This window comes from Setaria italica, chromosome VII (genome assembly GCF_000263155.2).
Source record: "Setaria italica strain Yugu1 chromosome VII, Setaria_italica_v2.0, whole genome shotgun sequence".
In the NCBI taxonomy this organism is placed as follows: domain Eukaryota; kingdom Viridiplantae; phylum Streptophyta; class Magnoliopsida; order Poales; family Poaceae; genus Setaria; species Setaria italica.
Window position 1 is genome coordinate 23,446,162 of NC_028456.1, and position 15,102 is coordinate 23,461,263.

General features: G+C 43.2%; 1 protein-coding gene and 1 long non-coding RNA gene across 4 annotated transcripts; one reads left to right on the forward strand and one right to left on the reverse strand.

Annotated features, from left to right (window-relative positions):
- Window positions 1–542: 542 nt before the first annotated feature.
- LOC105914704 lies at window positions 543–7,479 on the reverse strand. 3 transcript variants are annotated; one of them, XR_002678378.1, is made up of 6 exons: window positions 6,129–7,479; window positions 5,128–6,015; window positions 4,896–5,005; window positions 2,917–2,991; window positions 2,505–2,808; window positions 543–1,686 (listed from the first exon to the last, which is right to left on the reverse strand). It is a non-coding gene; the product is annotated as an uncharacterized LOC105914704 (long non-coding RNA). The 3 variants fall into 3 exon arrangements; XR_002678377.1 differs by having other exon boundaries at window positions 543–2,808; XR_001164478.2 differs by having other exon boundaries at window positions 543–2,826.
- On the forward strand, window positions 3,008–5,387 carry LOC101778066 (protein FLOWERING LOCUS T). The gene is made up of 4 exons (XM_004975970.3): window positions 3,008–3,737; window positions 4,446–4,507; window positions 4,621–4,661; window positions 5,158–5,387. The coding sequence occupies exons 1-4, from the start codon at window positions 3,546–3,548 to the stop codon at window positions 5,385–5,387; spliced, it is 525 nt and encodes a 174-aa protein (XP_004976027.1). The 5' UTR covers window positions 3,008–3,545.
- Window positions 7,480–15,102: the final 7,623 nt, after the last annotated feature.

Genomic DNA, 15,102 nt, shown 5'->3' on the forward strand with positions numbered 1-15,102 from the left:
AGGTGCTAAACTTTAACAGTGTTATATTGGATGTTCGGATGCTAATTAGAAGGACTAAATATGAGATAGTTATAAAACTAATTGCAGAACCCTCTACTAATTCGCGAGATGAATCTATTAAGTCTAATTAATCCATCATTAGCAAATGGTTACTGTAGCACCACATTATCAAATCATGGACTAATTAGGTTTAATAGATTCGTCTCACGAATTACACTCCATCTGTGCAATTAGTTTTGTAATTAGCCTATGTTTAATACTCCTAATTAGCATCTAAACATCAAACATCCGATGTGACGGGTGTTAAACTTTTAACACCCTGGAGCCAAACAGGCCCTTAATTTTGAGCATGAAGCCCACATATTACGTGTACGGGACAATGCATAATTTTTTTTTCAGCAAAACAAAAATCTTACGTCCTTTTAACAAGAATGCATGATTGTTGAGAAATTTCACTTCTGTCCTTGTGCTGTTAATTCTGAACTTTGCCAGTAAATTATGCATGGTACTATGAAACAAACAATATGCATGGAGGGATTGCATGTTCCATCCTGAAATTGGTAATAAGATGGTGAAGGATGGCAAGTCTAAAAAAATGCTGTTATTGTTGGATTGTTCCCCAGCAATATGGGAGTAAATGAGACAGTGGCGTCATGGTGATGTATCACCGGATGAGCTCAAGTGATTGCACCCAGTACAGCTTCTGTACTGTTTTGCACGCCGTTCCAAGTCCTGTCCACCGATGGGTGTAGATTCCGATAGAGCAGTAGCCTCTGTTCCACGCAACGTATATGTACTGACCTCACACGCTACAGTGACCACTGTCCGAAGTACCGATCAAGCGGTCTCTTCAGATCGCACGGCAAATCAGCTTCTCCCCATTTTAGGATCCAGTCCGCTCTCGAGTCTGAAATCAGTCTCAGATAAACAAACTTGCCATCGCTGATTCCACATTCCAAGGTCGCCATCTAATCTCAGTGGCCTGAAGCAGCCTATCTCCACGAACAACTAGTGGATAAAAGTTGGGTTTACCAGCCAATCCCGTTTGTGCAATGGAGAAAAGGCACCGCCGGCTTTATCTCTTGCCAATGTGCCAATAATTCCGGCGACAGGGTACATCAGATCCGCTCCCATTTCCCTCACCAACTGGATGGATGAAAGCACACCAGATCGTCTGGATCATTCCACCGCTGGCGGAACCTTTCCCATTCCATGACACCGCCTGTCCGCCTCCTGGGATTTGGTTTGGGGAGGGTGCCGAGACTTCACTTGCCTCAAAAGAGCCTCCCGTCCGTCTCCGGCGACGGCGACCCGTCAGGACCACGGCTCCTGCAAGTCCTCATCCGTCAAGCGACGAATGGGATGCTCCCACGTGAACGGGCATGGCGCCTGGCTCACCTGTTCTCCGGTCAAGATTGTCACGCCAGCGACAGTTCGGCACCCGTCGATTCCCTCAACCTGACGATTCACTTCGTCCACGTAACCGGCCTCCGTGCCTTTCCTGCTCCGGATCTTTCTCGGAAGCCCCGTGCCTATCAACCGGTCGGAGAACACGCACTGCCTCCAGAGAAGAAGAGCGCCCTGGATAGTGGATAGTGAATCGCCTTCGTTTGATCAGATGAGATCTTTCAGCCAGACACAGATGGAGAGCCTTCTTCAGCTGAAGGCCAGGCCTAGGCCTGTATTCTGCAAGTGGGAACACGACATCAGAAGGGGGGCGGTTGCCATGGAACATATGGTGTAAATCACAGGAATAAGATGAGATTCCAGGGACCCTCCCTATTATGCAAGAACAAATGTAGTAAAACCTTATCTATTTCCCCACTTTCCGCCCCCTCTTTATCTCAAGCCCATCAAATCCGCAGACATATTCTTGTTATGATAGAAAGATTAGGACATTGTGTTTTGCAAATCATATTCTATCAGAAAGCTGGAAGGACAGCATGGAGTCTCGACAGATAGGCCAAAGAGCCAATGTGCCTCTGTGAGAGCTGTTCAGAAGCTACACTAAGAGCTGACCGTCAAGAGATCATATTCCATCAGAAAAACTAGGAGGGATGTACGGAGTAAGATTGAATTTGCGTAGAAATTTTACTAGCAACATATGCTGCAATAACTTCTACGTTACAATCCGCACTACCTCTCAGGAAGTGCCATAGGAGCATCAGAGATGCTCCAAGTGAATCTTCCAGGGTGCTATGGTGGTTTCAGTCAGGACTGTTACCCTAGTGAAGTAAAAGTGCAGTAGTGATACTATGAGAGTAAAACGTCTATTGTCCATGTTACTCAGGTGACTATAAATCATAATTTCCGCAGACGAGGGAATTAATCAGCATAATTGATAAGCAAAATACATTTAGTTTCATTTTTTCTGGCAACTAAAAAACAGAACTTACATGTTTAAATAACATTACTAGATTTCTCTGGGCTGAAATAAAAGGACAGAAACAACCATGGAGAGATAGGTTTAGATAGAAAGATTTGACATATAAGAATAGATATACCAGAATAATACACCTTGTCATCATTATCTGAAAAGCACTATTTTACAATCTTTGGAGGATGAACAAGACTTGATTCTGAGTTCTAGATGTCGGCATGCACTGAAATAAACCGCACAGCTGTACCACTAATTTGCTTCCCAAGCATCTTAGTAGAAGCCCATTACCAATGAAGAAAGAAATTATTATGTTGGGGGCAGACAACGAACAAGTGTCAAGAAACTCCCTTGTTGCTTTTCATGGTTGAAGCCTAATATTCCCAGCAAACAATGTTTCAGTCAGGGAACTTCATCCACCACCATTTGTACTGAGAAGGTGATATTCGCTACAATAATGTTAGATTGAATCTTTAAAATGTATACTCCAGTAAAAAAGGTCAGGCATTCCTGCATTCACTGAAGGTGGAAGTGAGCACCTGAGCTGAGGTAAAACAGGCCTCCCCACCAGGTCAGTAGCCTCTTCGGCTCTTCCCGAGAATGTATGCTCCAGCCTGTACAAAGCAAAGAAATAGAAGATTATCAATTACTAAGGGACTTGATGCTTGTCTGCCCCATTCGCCAAAACTTTTATTAATGAAAGAGTGAAAGAATGTTCATGCCGCAAACAAAGAAGATGAGGTGTCAATCTGATAGACAAGTCAAAAGGCAATCCACTTTTCACGAGGAACGTATCATTTCTAGGGAATAAGTGAGCGTGATCATCAGATTTTATTCATAGATATGGAATTGCAATGGACACTCCTATTTTTGTAAGCTCAGATAGTGGACAGGCCTACATATTTCCAGTGATGACGACCAATATCATTGTATACCTCTTAAAGTTGAGATTCTAGGGAATCTGGAGCACAACTCCTGATATCATGAATGCCTTCAGCACTTCAGGTTGCAAATATAAATAGGGCATGAACCTGCGCCCATCAGTTCACCCAAGTTCACATTTGAGGCCAAGCCAGCTTCTTTGCACCTTAAGAGCGCAAAGCCTATAAGTAGAGCCCAACCAGTTTTTTTTTACCTACAACCTCAAAATTATCATTCCTCACTAACCATGTCAAGGGACCCACTAGTAGTAGGACATGTTGTTGGCGACATTTTAGATCCTTTTATCAAATCAGCCTCACTTAAGGTTCTGTACAACAATAAGGAACTGACCAATGGATCTGAGCTCAAGCCGTCACAAGTAGCAAATGAACCAAGGGTCGAAATAGCTGGGCGCGACATGAGGAACCTCTACACTCTGGTAAGTCCATAACCAGTTCATTAATACATTGAGCAGTATTAAGTTTAGGAAAAAGTAAACCTTAAGTTCAACAAGGTGTATTTAGGGGCAATGAAAAAACATATATGTGCAATTACACAGGATCTCTTATTTGTGACATCTGCTTTTGGAGTTCATTCCCTTTAGTTGTTTTCAGTGCCTAAAGAGCACTGAAAGCAAGAATCTCAACTTTCTGTAAGTTGTAGGCTCTTCTTTATGGATTGAAAAAGACCTCTGCACTTCCATTTTGTTTCTGTTGTCCTTATGTTTGATAGCGTTGGCACATGTACCTGCATCTTGTACATGGCGCTGACTAGAATAAAAACTATGCCGTCAAGAAGTACAGGAATCTTGAATAACTATGATAAGATGCGGAAATACATGTCACACGCCACACGGTACGAAAGTTTTCACATTTTAGTAGCATAATGAAGATGCCATCATAGTAAACTACTACAAGAAGTCTGAAACAGACAAATTTAACAGCATTACTGAGATTTGTTTATCCTAAAAGGCTAAAACGCATCAAAGTTAGTAGATAACTTGAATGTCCAGATTGCAGGTTAAAAGAACAATGTCTTTGTAATCCTCAGAATAAAAGATAAGTAACTGTGGTACAAATTTCAAGTAAACTGTTTCATTAAGCTAAGAAAAATATTTCCTCAAAATAACAAGCTAACTTGCTACTAGGTGATGGTGGATCCAGACTCTCCAAGTCCAAGCAACCCAACAAAAAGAGAATACCTTCATTGGTAAGAACTGGAACATTTCACAATTATTAGAAATTACTAACTCTACAGTTTCACTAGTATAATGTGACAATTCCAAAATAAAAATTAATGCTTATCCTATGTGCATGTCACAGGTTGGTGACAGACATCCCAGAATCAACAAATGCTAGCTATGGTGGGTTCTTTCATTTCTGTCCTTTTCACACTTTTAGATGTTTCATGAATTCAAGAGTTATCTAAGATTCTAAAATAAATGTATATGATGTTAGTCAAGATGACATTCATATGTACCTCCTTTTTATATAACAAAAAATTAGCATGCGACCTGTAGCTTACGGGGGAAAAATTTAAAATGACAATTATAGCTGCAAATTTCGGAAGGATAAACACTATCAAAAGTAGGGCATACCTGAATAGTAAGCAGCTGGCTGTCATGTCCATGATGATGATTCTTTGGATTGTGATTGTAGTAAAAATTGTGCAATCCAACTCCGCTGAAAGTGGATTTGATTTCTTCAGCTGAAATTTATTTAGCTCAACATGAGAAGTTCTGTAATTTCCATATTTTATAAATTAAACTGTGCCATAATGATTGCTTATCTCAAAATATTTCCACAGATGAGAACATCATATTAACTCACTTTGACATGTTTGCACAAATGTTATTACAGGAAATGAAATTGTCAGTTATGAAAATCCAAAGCCAACTGCTGGAATACATCGCTTTGTCTTTGTACTTTTCCGCCAATCTGTCCAGCAAACTGTTTATGCTCCAGGATGGAGACCGAATTTCAACACTAGAGACTTTTCAGCACTTTATAATCTTGGACCTCCTGTGGCTGCTGTGTTCTTCAATTGTCAAAGGGAGAATGGGTGTGGAGGCAGACGGTATATTAGATAAGTACCAGATCACTGAAAGTGCTATGCAAGGAGTATTCATTAAACGTGAAAAGATGCACAAGCTCAGGCACGTCGCAAAATGATAGTAAATGCTGGGCCTTGAAAAGTAGCTTCAATTGGAAGTTACTTTGACCTGTCTGCCACTGCAAAACACGGCACTTAGAGAATGAATTTATCTTACAATTTCGCCATCGTTGACAACAATCTATGTCTTCAGAGAGGGAAACTTGATGTTGATGCATATAAAAATTGTAGTTCCAGTCATGTTCACAAAAGCAGATACCCTTCATCAAACTAACAAGTTGTCTGCAGGGTATAAGAACAAAACAATGCTTGCCTCAGGCCCTATAGCTCTTTACAGAGCAACTGCATTCCAGGGTTGTTTGTTTGAGGAGGTTTATATAACACAGTGCTAAGCTGTGCAGCACATGCGCGTCTGCGTGACAGAACTCTACCAATCTCAATAGTGTCAGTGTCTCAGTGCCCAATGCCCGAACCTTTTCACCACCTGCTATAAAAATATCACAACGCAATTCTCTCTGGACTCAAATAATATCCTGCAAGAGTCAGATCTCTTTTGTCCATCAACCAATCATAATGATGGAATCACCGTTAATCTTGTCCAAGCACTGCAGAGTCAACAAATGTTACAAAAGTAAGACAAAAGTCATTTATACGCCAATTGGTCATTCATCTTTAATACCAGAATAAGTAATGCATTTGCATAGGAGTGAGAAACTACCTTAAATATGTAGCCGCCACCAAGGTTAGTGTTAGTCTTGATCATCATAGTAATTCATGCGGTCTTGGTAGCACAATAACCAATCAATCTTGCGTCCAATCCTTTAGACCAATTGACTAAGTAGATGTTCAATGGATCTTCAGAGAAACCAATAATCTGCCAGAAGAACTACAGGGCCCTCAAAATGAAGTTGCTTCATTAGTATGGAAAGAACAGCCCATATCTCATGAATATGCGAACAATTCTTCTGCACAACTAAGAATTCACTGATTTTCCTATTCACTTCAACTGCACTGGATCCTGGATCCTTGTGCATTTCTTTCTTAGACATCAATCCTTTAACCTTCATCACATCTGTCCATCTATCATTTACAGTATATACCTTGGAGAGGACATAAACTCCACTATCAGAGGACTCCAATTCCTGAACATGCATAAGAATCTGATGAGAGAAATCCATTTGGCCATAAGCTTGGCATGTACTCAGGAGAGCTTCCCATGTGAAACAGCAGGTACCATTGGCATAGCACTAATTACTTCGTATGCCTCCTGGACTAGGCGACCTCTGCCAAGAAGAACCATCATGCAACCATAGTGCTCTTCCAATGGAGAGGGCTTGAGGGCTTGTATGATACTGTCATCAACTCAAAAAACCGATGACCATCTGGCACCAAACCGGAGTGGCAACATTTGGACACTTGCACTGCACCAATCCGCTGATCATAACCGTCCAATAGACAATGTCCTTCACAGGAATCCTGTCAAAACCCCGTCTGGCTACATCTCGCATTTCACATACATATCCAACACTGCATTCCCAACAGTGATGCTCAGCTCCCTCTCCCTGTCGACATACTGACTGTGCACCGTTCTCTCAGCCCGCACCACCCCCAGCCTCCCGCACGCGACACGACATGCCGGTCGGCCATTTCGTCGAACGCCCTCCTCGCGTCCCCGCATGCGCCGTAGACCGTGACCAGCGCGTTCCATACCGGCGGCAGGCGCCCCAGGAACCCAGCCTTTCCCGCGACCGCGTGCACCTACCGGCCCTCGCCGATCCCCACGAGCCGCGCGCACGCGGAGGGGAGCGTGTAACCGTCGGGCCGCACGAGCGCAGAGCCGCAGAGTCCCCCGTGGCGAGGCGCGAAAAGCCGCGGACGGGTCGCCAGCGAGGATGAAGCTGGAGATGAGGGCGCTGAAGGGGTGCGCGCAGATGGGGCGGAGGTGGACGAGGGCTCCGAAGGCGTCGGCGTGCGCCGGGCGGTCGCGCGGAGGTGGAGGCGAGGTGCATTGCAAAATGCGCGCGAGTGTGCCCGCGGCGAAGCCGGAGGTAGGGCGGGGGGCATGGTTTTTTTTAATAACCAGCTGTGTTTATGACAAATGTCGGATCGCGATCGGGTCTTTATGCAAAACATCGGTCCGGTATTTACACAAAACTCGATCGCGATTACGGATCGCGATCCAAATTAGGGATCTTAATGAAAACTGCTGATCGGGTTATTTTCATAAAATCCCCTTAGCCAGGGAGACGGCAGCCGGCGAGGTGCTGTCTGCTTCCAGCGGCGTCGCGATGCACCTCAAGCGCATCCATCGTCGACGGGCACACCCACCTACGTTGCTGCGGCTCCGGCGCGGTTGCCGTCGGCTACACGCGCGCTGCTACCTCCTGCACCAAGCCGCCGCCGCCTTCAACTGGCGGAGCCGCGGAGGCCGCTAGCCTCGCCACCGCCGCCATGGCCAAGAACGCGAGTGGCGCTCGCGACGAGGCAGGAGGTAAGGAGGAGGGCGTGGCGGCGTGGCCGCGTGGGCTCCCAAGGCATTCCCAATCCAGTGATTAGGATAGTTTTTATAATATTAAATAACATGCTATATAAGCTAAGCTAAAGAGTGATGTGGTATGAGAGTTAATGAAGATAGAGAAGGAAAAAATTTCTCATGCAAGAAATCATGTCTACACACAATTCAAGAATTGGGAAGAAGAGAGGATTGGAGAGGAAAGGAGAGAGAAGAGAGAAGATTGGTTGATACCTTATTTTGAAGAAACCATTTATTATCAACATAATTTTATATTTAATATCTATATGACATGACATGTATAGAAACTACACGGTGGTGTCTTATGTTGCGACTGGCCTCGGGAGACTGGCTGCCGGGGAGCGGAGCGGGGTATCAGGGGCGAGCGAGTAGCGCGTGGAGGAAGGTGACCGTCAACCGATATGGCTACGGCGTCAAGCGTCAACGGCCCAATTCAATAATAAAGCTCCAAGGTTTAATACTTGAGCAAGTTATGTAGACTGTATTTTGACTCAAATGTTTAATCGTATTTCGTATACATGGCTTGTTGGACTAGAGATTTTGTGGAAGAGAATCGACTATAAATTTTCCTAAAAAGAGGACTAGTGTACACAATATCAAATGGTTGATTTGCCTCGGACTCGAGCAGGTTCATCCCCAAGCGATAACAGACGATCTCTCAACATCCATTATGCTATCACTTGCAGGATCAAAAACAACCTTCAGAGATCAGTGTTAAGCATCCAGATTCAGTTCAGATCTTGATCTTTCATGCCTATTCACATTTGTATGGAGAACTTTGGACCAGTTAATGGAACATCCGCTCTTGGCATTTATGTACAAACATTATGTTCTCCGTGGATTCGTAGCACGGAGTAAGGAATTCAGATTTAATGAACCTTTTTGGTTGGCCTCTACTTTTGGCTATTTTTTTAATAATACGTACTACCTAGCTGCACAAAATATTTTGGATTCAGAGTCAAATTCTAATATTCCAAAAATTTGTAATATTAAGGCCCTGTTTGGGAAGGGCGTGTTAAAATTTAACAGGGTGTTAAACTTTAACACCCTCAAATAAAGGTGTTAAACTTTAGTATCTTGAGGTGTTTGGATGATCTGTTAAAATTTAACACCTTAGGTTGTAATTGACAACTTTACCCCTCATTACTCCTCTCAATGGCAGCCAAATACCCCTTCTTCCTTCTTCTCCTTCCTCCTCCTTCCTTCTTCCTCCTTTCCTGCGCCTGCCGCCTCCGGCCCCACCCCTGCTCGGTCCACGCCGTGCCCGGCGCCAACGTCGGCGTCGGCGCTGCCGGCCGCCCCGTCGGCCCCTCCCCTGCGCATGCCGCCTCCGGCCCCGCCCCGCCGCCGGCGTCCCCTACCGCGGCGCTAGCGGCCGCGCCCGCCCGAGCCCCCAACGCCACCACCGCGCCCGCCCGAGCCCCCACCGCCACCACCTGCGCCGCCCGCCGGTCCCCACACCACCGGATCGGCCTCGCCCGCGCCCGCACCCGCCGGCCGCGCCAGCCGCCGCCCACGCGAGGCCGCCCGCGCTGGCCGCCGCCTGCCGCCCGCGCGAGCCCGCCGCGTGCTGCCCAGCGTGGCATCCCGACGCAGGAGCGGCGCGGACCGGCGGTGGCGCGCGATGGGCGGACCAGCGGCGGCGCGACGGGCGGACTGGCGGCGGTGCGCGACGTGCGGATCGGGGAAGGAAGATGGGGGCAGTGGAGGAGAGAGAAGAGGAGAGAGAGGGGGGCAACCAGGGAATAAGTGGGGAGGGGGACCACTTTTAACACCTTTAGCACATTTTAACACCCCCTCCATGTGTTTATGAAAAGAGGGGTGTTAAATTTTAACACTTCATCTTTAACACTTGTGTTTGGCAACCAAAAGTGTTAAAATCTGTTAAAAAGGGGGTGTTAAACTTTAACACCCCCTTCCCAAACAGGCCCTAACTTGAGTGAAATTTCCAAAAAATTATATCTTTTTGTTTGAATTGTGTGCTTGTTTAAAAATGAAGGTCAAATTCTCTTCTCATCCAAATTCCATTTAAAAACTTGTGATGGTGTTATTTGGATCTTTTTGGTTTTATTCGTGGGTTGTATTTGGATCTTAAGTTTGTGTGTGTTTGAATTTTGAATCCAATTCAAAATTCAAACTAAATATAGATCTAAACCGCCATGCTTCGTGATGAAGTGTGGAACACTCTAGAAGCATGATATTTTAGCATGGTAGAAATATCAAGAAATTAGATAAGGATGAGGAGAATTTTAGAGTTAGATATTTTGTATAGGAAGAGTTGCTATTTAGCGAATTTGATAACAGACAGAATAAATTGTAAAGAAACTTGCCATCAGGAAGTTAATAGCTTTTATTGCCCATTTAGGGAATTTGATAGCAGACATAGGATAAATTTAGAATGATGACATAGCAATTAGGTTCTTAGATTTGTCAATAAACTTCAACCTCTGCATCCGTTAAACATTTGTAATGGATTTGCGTTAGTTATGGTGTCATTCTCTAACATTAGCGGCAGCGATGACAACATGTCATACCTACTAAATAGCAAGTTTTTAGGAGATATAGTTTTAAAATGACAATCTACATTCATAATTTCTACTGTAAAAATGAAGGAAGTAGATAGTCTCGCTCCTATCAAAACAACTTGAGCTTATCTGCACCAGCATTACTGCTTCGGAGTCTCTACCTACAACATATTGAATCACATACAAATTACAAACTAAATTAATCTAAGACATAAGCTGGTTAATAAGTAGAACCTTGAAATTGTCGCTTACTAAGGGAAGACTACAACAAACGGGTGAGCGATGAATATCTATTTAACAAGACAAAAGGAGATGAGTTGTTTACTAAGTTCAAATTTTCCTAAAGTAGATAAAAATAAATAGATCTTTGATATAAGAATAGAATTACATCCCGTATCCCTCACAGAGGACCCACCTGACAGGCTAGGAGGGTGACGAAAAGGTGTGACGAAGGGTGGGAGGATGAAAAAACTAGATGATAGAAAATGATTCTGCCAAAAACCTCTACTTTTTCTCACTTTTCTTTTCTCCTTACCCGCCCGCACGTACCCTCCCGTGCGCCAATCACGTTCCTGATTTTTTGGCCGAGGTCTCCTTCCTTTTCCACGCTCTGTCGTTCCGTGACTCCATGATTTTCTCTATAGTTTCCTTCCTTTTACATGCTCTTGATTGATTGGTAGCCTTCCTATTGAGAGCCTTCCTTTTAAGAGCCTTTAATTTAATTTCGTTCCTAATTTTTCTCCGTGGTCTCCTTCCTTTTCCATGCTATGCTGTCCCATGACTCCATGATTTTCTTCGCGGTTTCCTTCCTTTTACATGCTCTTGATTGATTGGTAGCCTTCATATTGGGAGCCTTCCTTTTGAGAGCATTTACTTTAATTCCATTCCTAATTTTTCTCCATGGTCTCCTTCCTTTTCCATGCTCTGTCGTCCCATGACTCCAAGAATTTCTCTGTGGTTTCCTTTCTTTTTACACGCTCTTGATTGGTAGACTTCCTATTGAGAGCCTTCCTTTTGAGAGCCTTTAATTTATAGGCACGGCGATGGCAAGTTCTCTCCTACGTCCAGGTCTCCTTCTTGCTTCACATCCTCCTTCCACCAAGGGGCTATCACCGGACCTCCATACCTTCACGCCGGAACTCAATTGAGATCAAAGGGCTACTGCTCCTTCCACTAAGGACTATTGCCGGACTTCCATGTCCTAGTGGTGGAACTACACACTGGAACTCAATTGGCTGTCGGCCGCTTTTGATCAATTTTGCAACCCTCCGGTGAAGGAAGGCCACTGTTGCAAGATCACCACGGCAATTAGGTAAGGCCTTAAATCTTCATCTTCATCCTACTATATAATGTAGTACTGCATGTTTGTAATTTCGTGACGTGATGATTCCATATGTTCTCCGCTCTAGATCGCAATGAAACATTGTCAAATTGATAATCCATTATGTTTGTGTACAACTCCAAAATGTCTAGATATCCAAGAGTGATAATCCATGATGTTTTGAGTTCATGACATTGTCTACATTATACATGAATCCATCAATGCCTTATATCTTGTGTTTCTGCTGCAGACTTTTTGCCGTTACGTATTATTCCATTATCATTGTATCATGTTACATGTGTTGCTCTACAAACAATGATAAATTCTTTTTTTACTCACCAACAGTATATACATCTATTGGATCTTTCATTACATGATATCTGATGAAGATGGGTCGTCGAGCCATGCTTGGAGATGTGACGAACACGCACATAAGCAGAGCATCGATCCGTGAGGTTAAGAGACCTAGAGAAGGTATCTAACCTTTGGTTGAATCCCAATGTTCTGGTTGAACATAACATATTAAGGAGACTTATCCATGAATCCTTTTGAGCGCAGGTAAAAATGTTGATGATGCAGAATGTAAGCAGCAGAAAGCAACGGAATGATATGCAAATATGCCATTGGAGAAGAGCGGAATGCAAAGATAAGGGAAGATTATCAGCGTAACAAGGCGGAGAGACAATCAAACAATGGCATGCTGGAACCTCTTGGACAATCAGGCAGTGTCATGCATGAACCTCTGGGAGAACCATCTTGTGATGAACCACCTCTGGGACAATCAGGCAATATCTTATACATTCGTTAAAAATTGTGAGTCAGTATAGTAGGATCCTTAAGTTATGATATAGTTTTTTTTACTTTCACAGGTATATCTCATGATATTGGATCGGGTGATGTTGGTGGGGATTGGCTTAGTAGGAACCCCAGCTATACAAGACCCCCGAGAACTTATCATATACTACCAGTTAACATCTCTGTATCAAGTGTGATAGTAGTACCTTGACATGATGTTCAATAGTTTTTTTTAATCGATGTCTTTAAGCATTTACAACTTACATCCCAGATCTTGATGAGGTGCCTCTGGATGTTCTGGGATTGGATGGAGTCAAGGAAACAGATGACGAGAGAAGGCAAATATTGAATTGTCAGGGAGAAGCAAGCAACGTAGGTGTACAAATGTCTGACTCCGCATTTACTGGTATGGCTTATGTGAAACCCATGTAGCCCTAACGTATGATCATACATGCAGGATATCGCCTCTAACAATAGGAAGGTATATTTTGATATTTGAAGATGTACCAGTGATCAGCACTGTCCCTAAAGATCCGAGAGTGGAGGAAAGCATGGAAAAGGAGGGGCATACATTTGCAATGTCAGCTGATAAAAGCGAGAGGAATGCCAAAAGAAGAGCAAATTACCATCGCTCGAAGTGCCAGGAAGAGGCAATCTGCCTCAACGTAGAAACACCTAATCTCGCCTTCACTGGTATGCACGTTAATTTTTGCTTATCAATTTGATGAATTTAATTTGATGGAGTTCTGGCGACTTGCAATTATGCTAATTTTGCATTACAAGCAGGAGAAATTGGAACTAGATAATCTGTGGTAACGGCAAATGTTGCAACTCCAAATGCAGGTTTGAAATTGTAATATCTATGTTTAAAATTTTATTTAAGCACATGGATGTGTATATAAGTTTTTTTAATAAGGTGACCAACATATTGGAGTAGAGGTGTGTCCGGAGGAACTGAAGAGGTTAAGAGAACTATATGAGTTTGAAAGACAACAGAAGATATTAAAAAATAATAATGGATGATACAATAAAATTTCTAAACAAGGTACTATATTTGAGCAATTTTCTCAAACTCCATTAATTATTTTATACTATATATAATTATATTGTTCCATTTTTGGGTGAATGTTTCATATATAGGGTTACAGACCCCTATTGGAACATTGCAGTATGTGGTAACCAAGTTGGGGTCTGGTCCAATAACAAGGGGTTCTATTAATAATGAAAATGCCGAACCAAACCAATCTAGTTTATGCGAACAATTCACTGCACGGAATAGAAGGTAACTTTAAATCACTTGGTCTTGTCTATGATTTTTATTGTATATTGACAGTATCCCAATTAACATATTGTATTCTGTTCTGCAATGAAACGGAGAAGGATTTAGATGAGATGGATCCTGACTAAGAAGGAGATGACAAGTTAGATGATGATGAAGCGAGGGTATTTTACCAACGAGGTACGTTATATATTATTGAAATGAATGTAACTATCCTCTCCCAACAAGATGGTTTATAATTAATTATTGGTTTGTGGTAGATATCCATAACGAATATTATAGAGATCCGGATATGGCTTCTAAGGGTCTTGACCCATTTGATGGAGTGTACATGAACCTTCCTAAGAAGCATCATGTGTTGAAGAATGCTAAAAACTATGAGTTCTGCAATGCAAAGAAGTTCCTTGGTGAAGGACCTACTTTCTGTTGCAGGAAAGGGAAGGTCTACATATATATCCTAGAAGTACCGTCAGAGCTTCAACGGTTATTTACGAGTCAAACGGACAAGGATGCAAGGTATTTTAGAAAGCACATACGGTACTTCAACTCACATTTCTCTTTCACTAGCTTTGGGGTTTCCATTGATCGACGTCTCGCGTCTGCAAGAGGTAGTGGTGTGTATAACTTTAAGGCACATGGCCAGATTTACCATAAGCTCGATCCACTTGTGTTGGATTGGAAAGGGCCACGCCATATGCAGCTCTACATTTATGAGACGAATGATAATAATGCTCATCGTGTTAAGAGGTCCCCTAATCTTGATGAGAACCTGATCTGCTTGATCCGTGGTATTTTTACGGGACAATCTGTACGTCCAAGTGTTCACGAGCCTAGGTACTCTTACAATTATTCAAGAGTACATGATTGAGCTGAATACCAAGATTTCTGTTGATCAGAGGAGATATATATAATGCACCCAAAATGGAGCAGATTGCAGCTATTTGGGTCAATGGCAATGACTCTCAACATAGGTTCTCCCGGAGCATTGTGATATATGGAAAATCAGATGATCCACACTATATTAGGGTGTACCATGGTTGTTACGACATATTAGCATATCCTTTATTTTTCCTTGGTGGTGAGACTGGCTGGGAGGACAAGACAATAGAGTTTCGAGATCCACCACTATCAGCGCCCAGGGAACGGGGGTCCCCCCGAGAAAGCACTTACAAGTGGAGCCCATCTGCAGAAAGAGGTTGCCACCACGCAGAGCCCAATTAAGCAGATGGGCCCTACGAA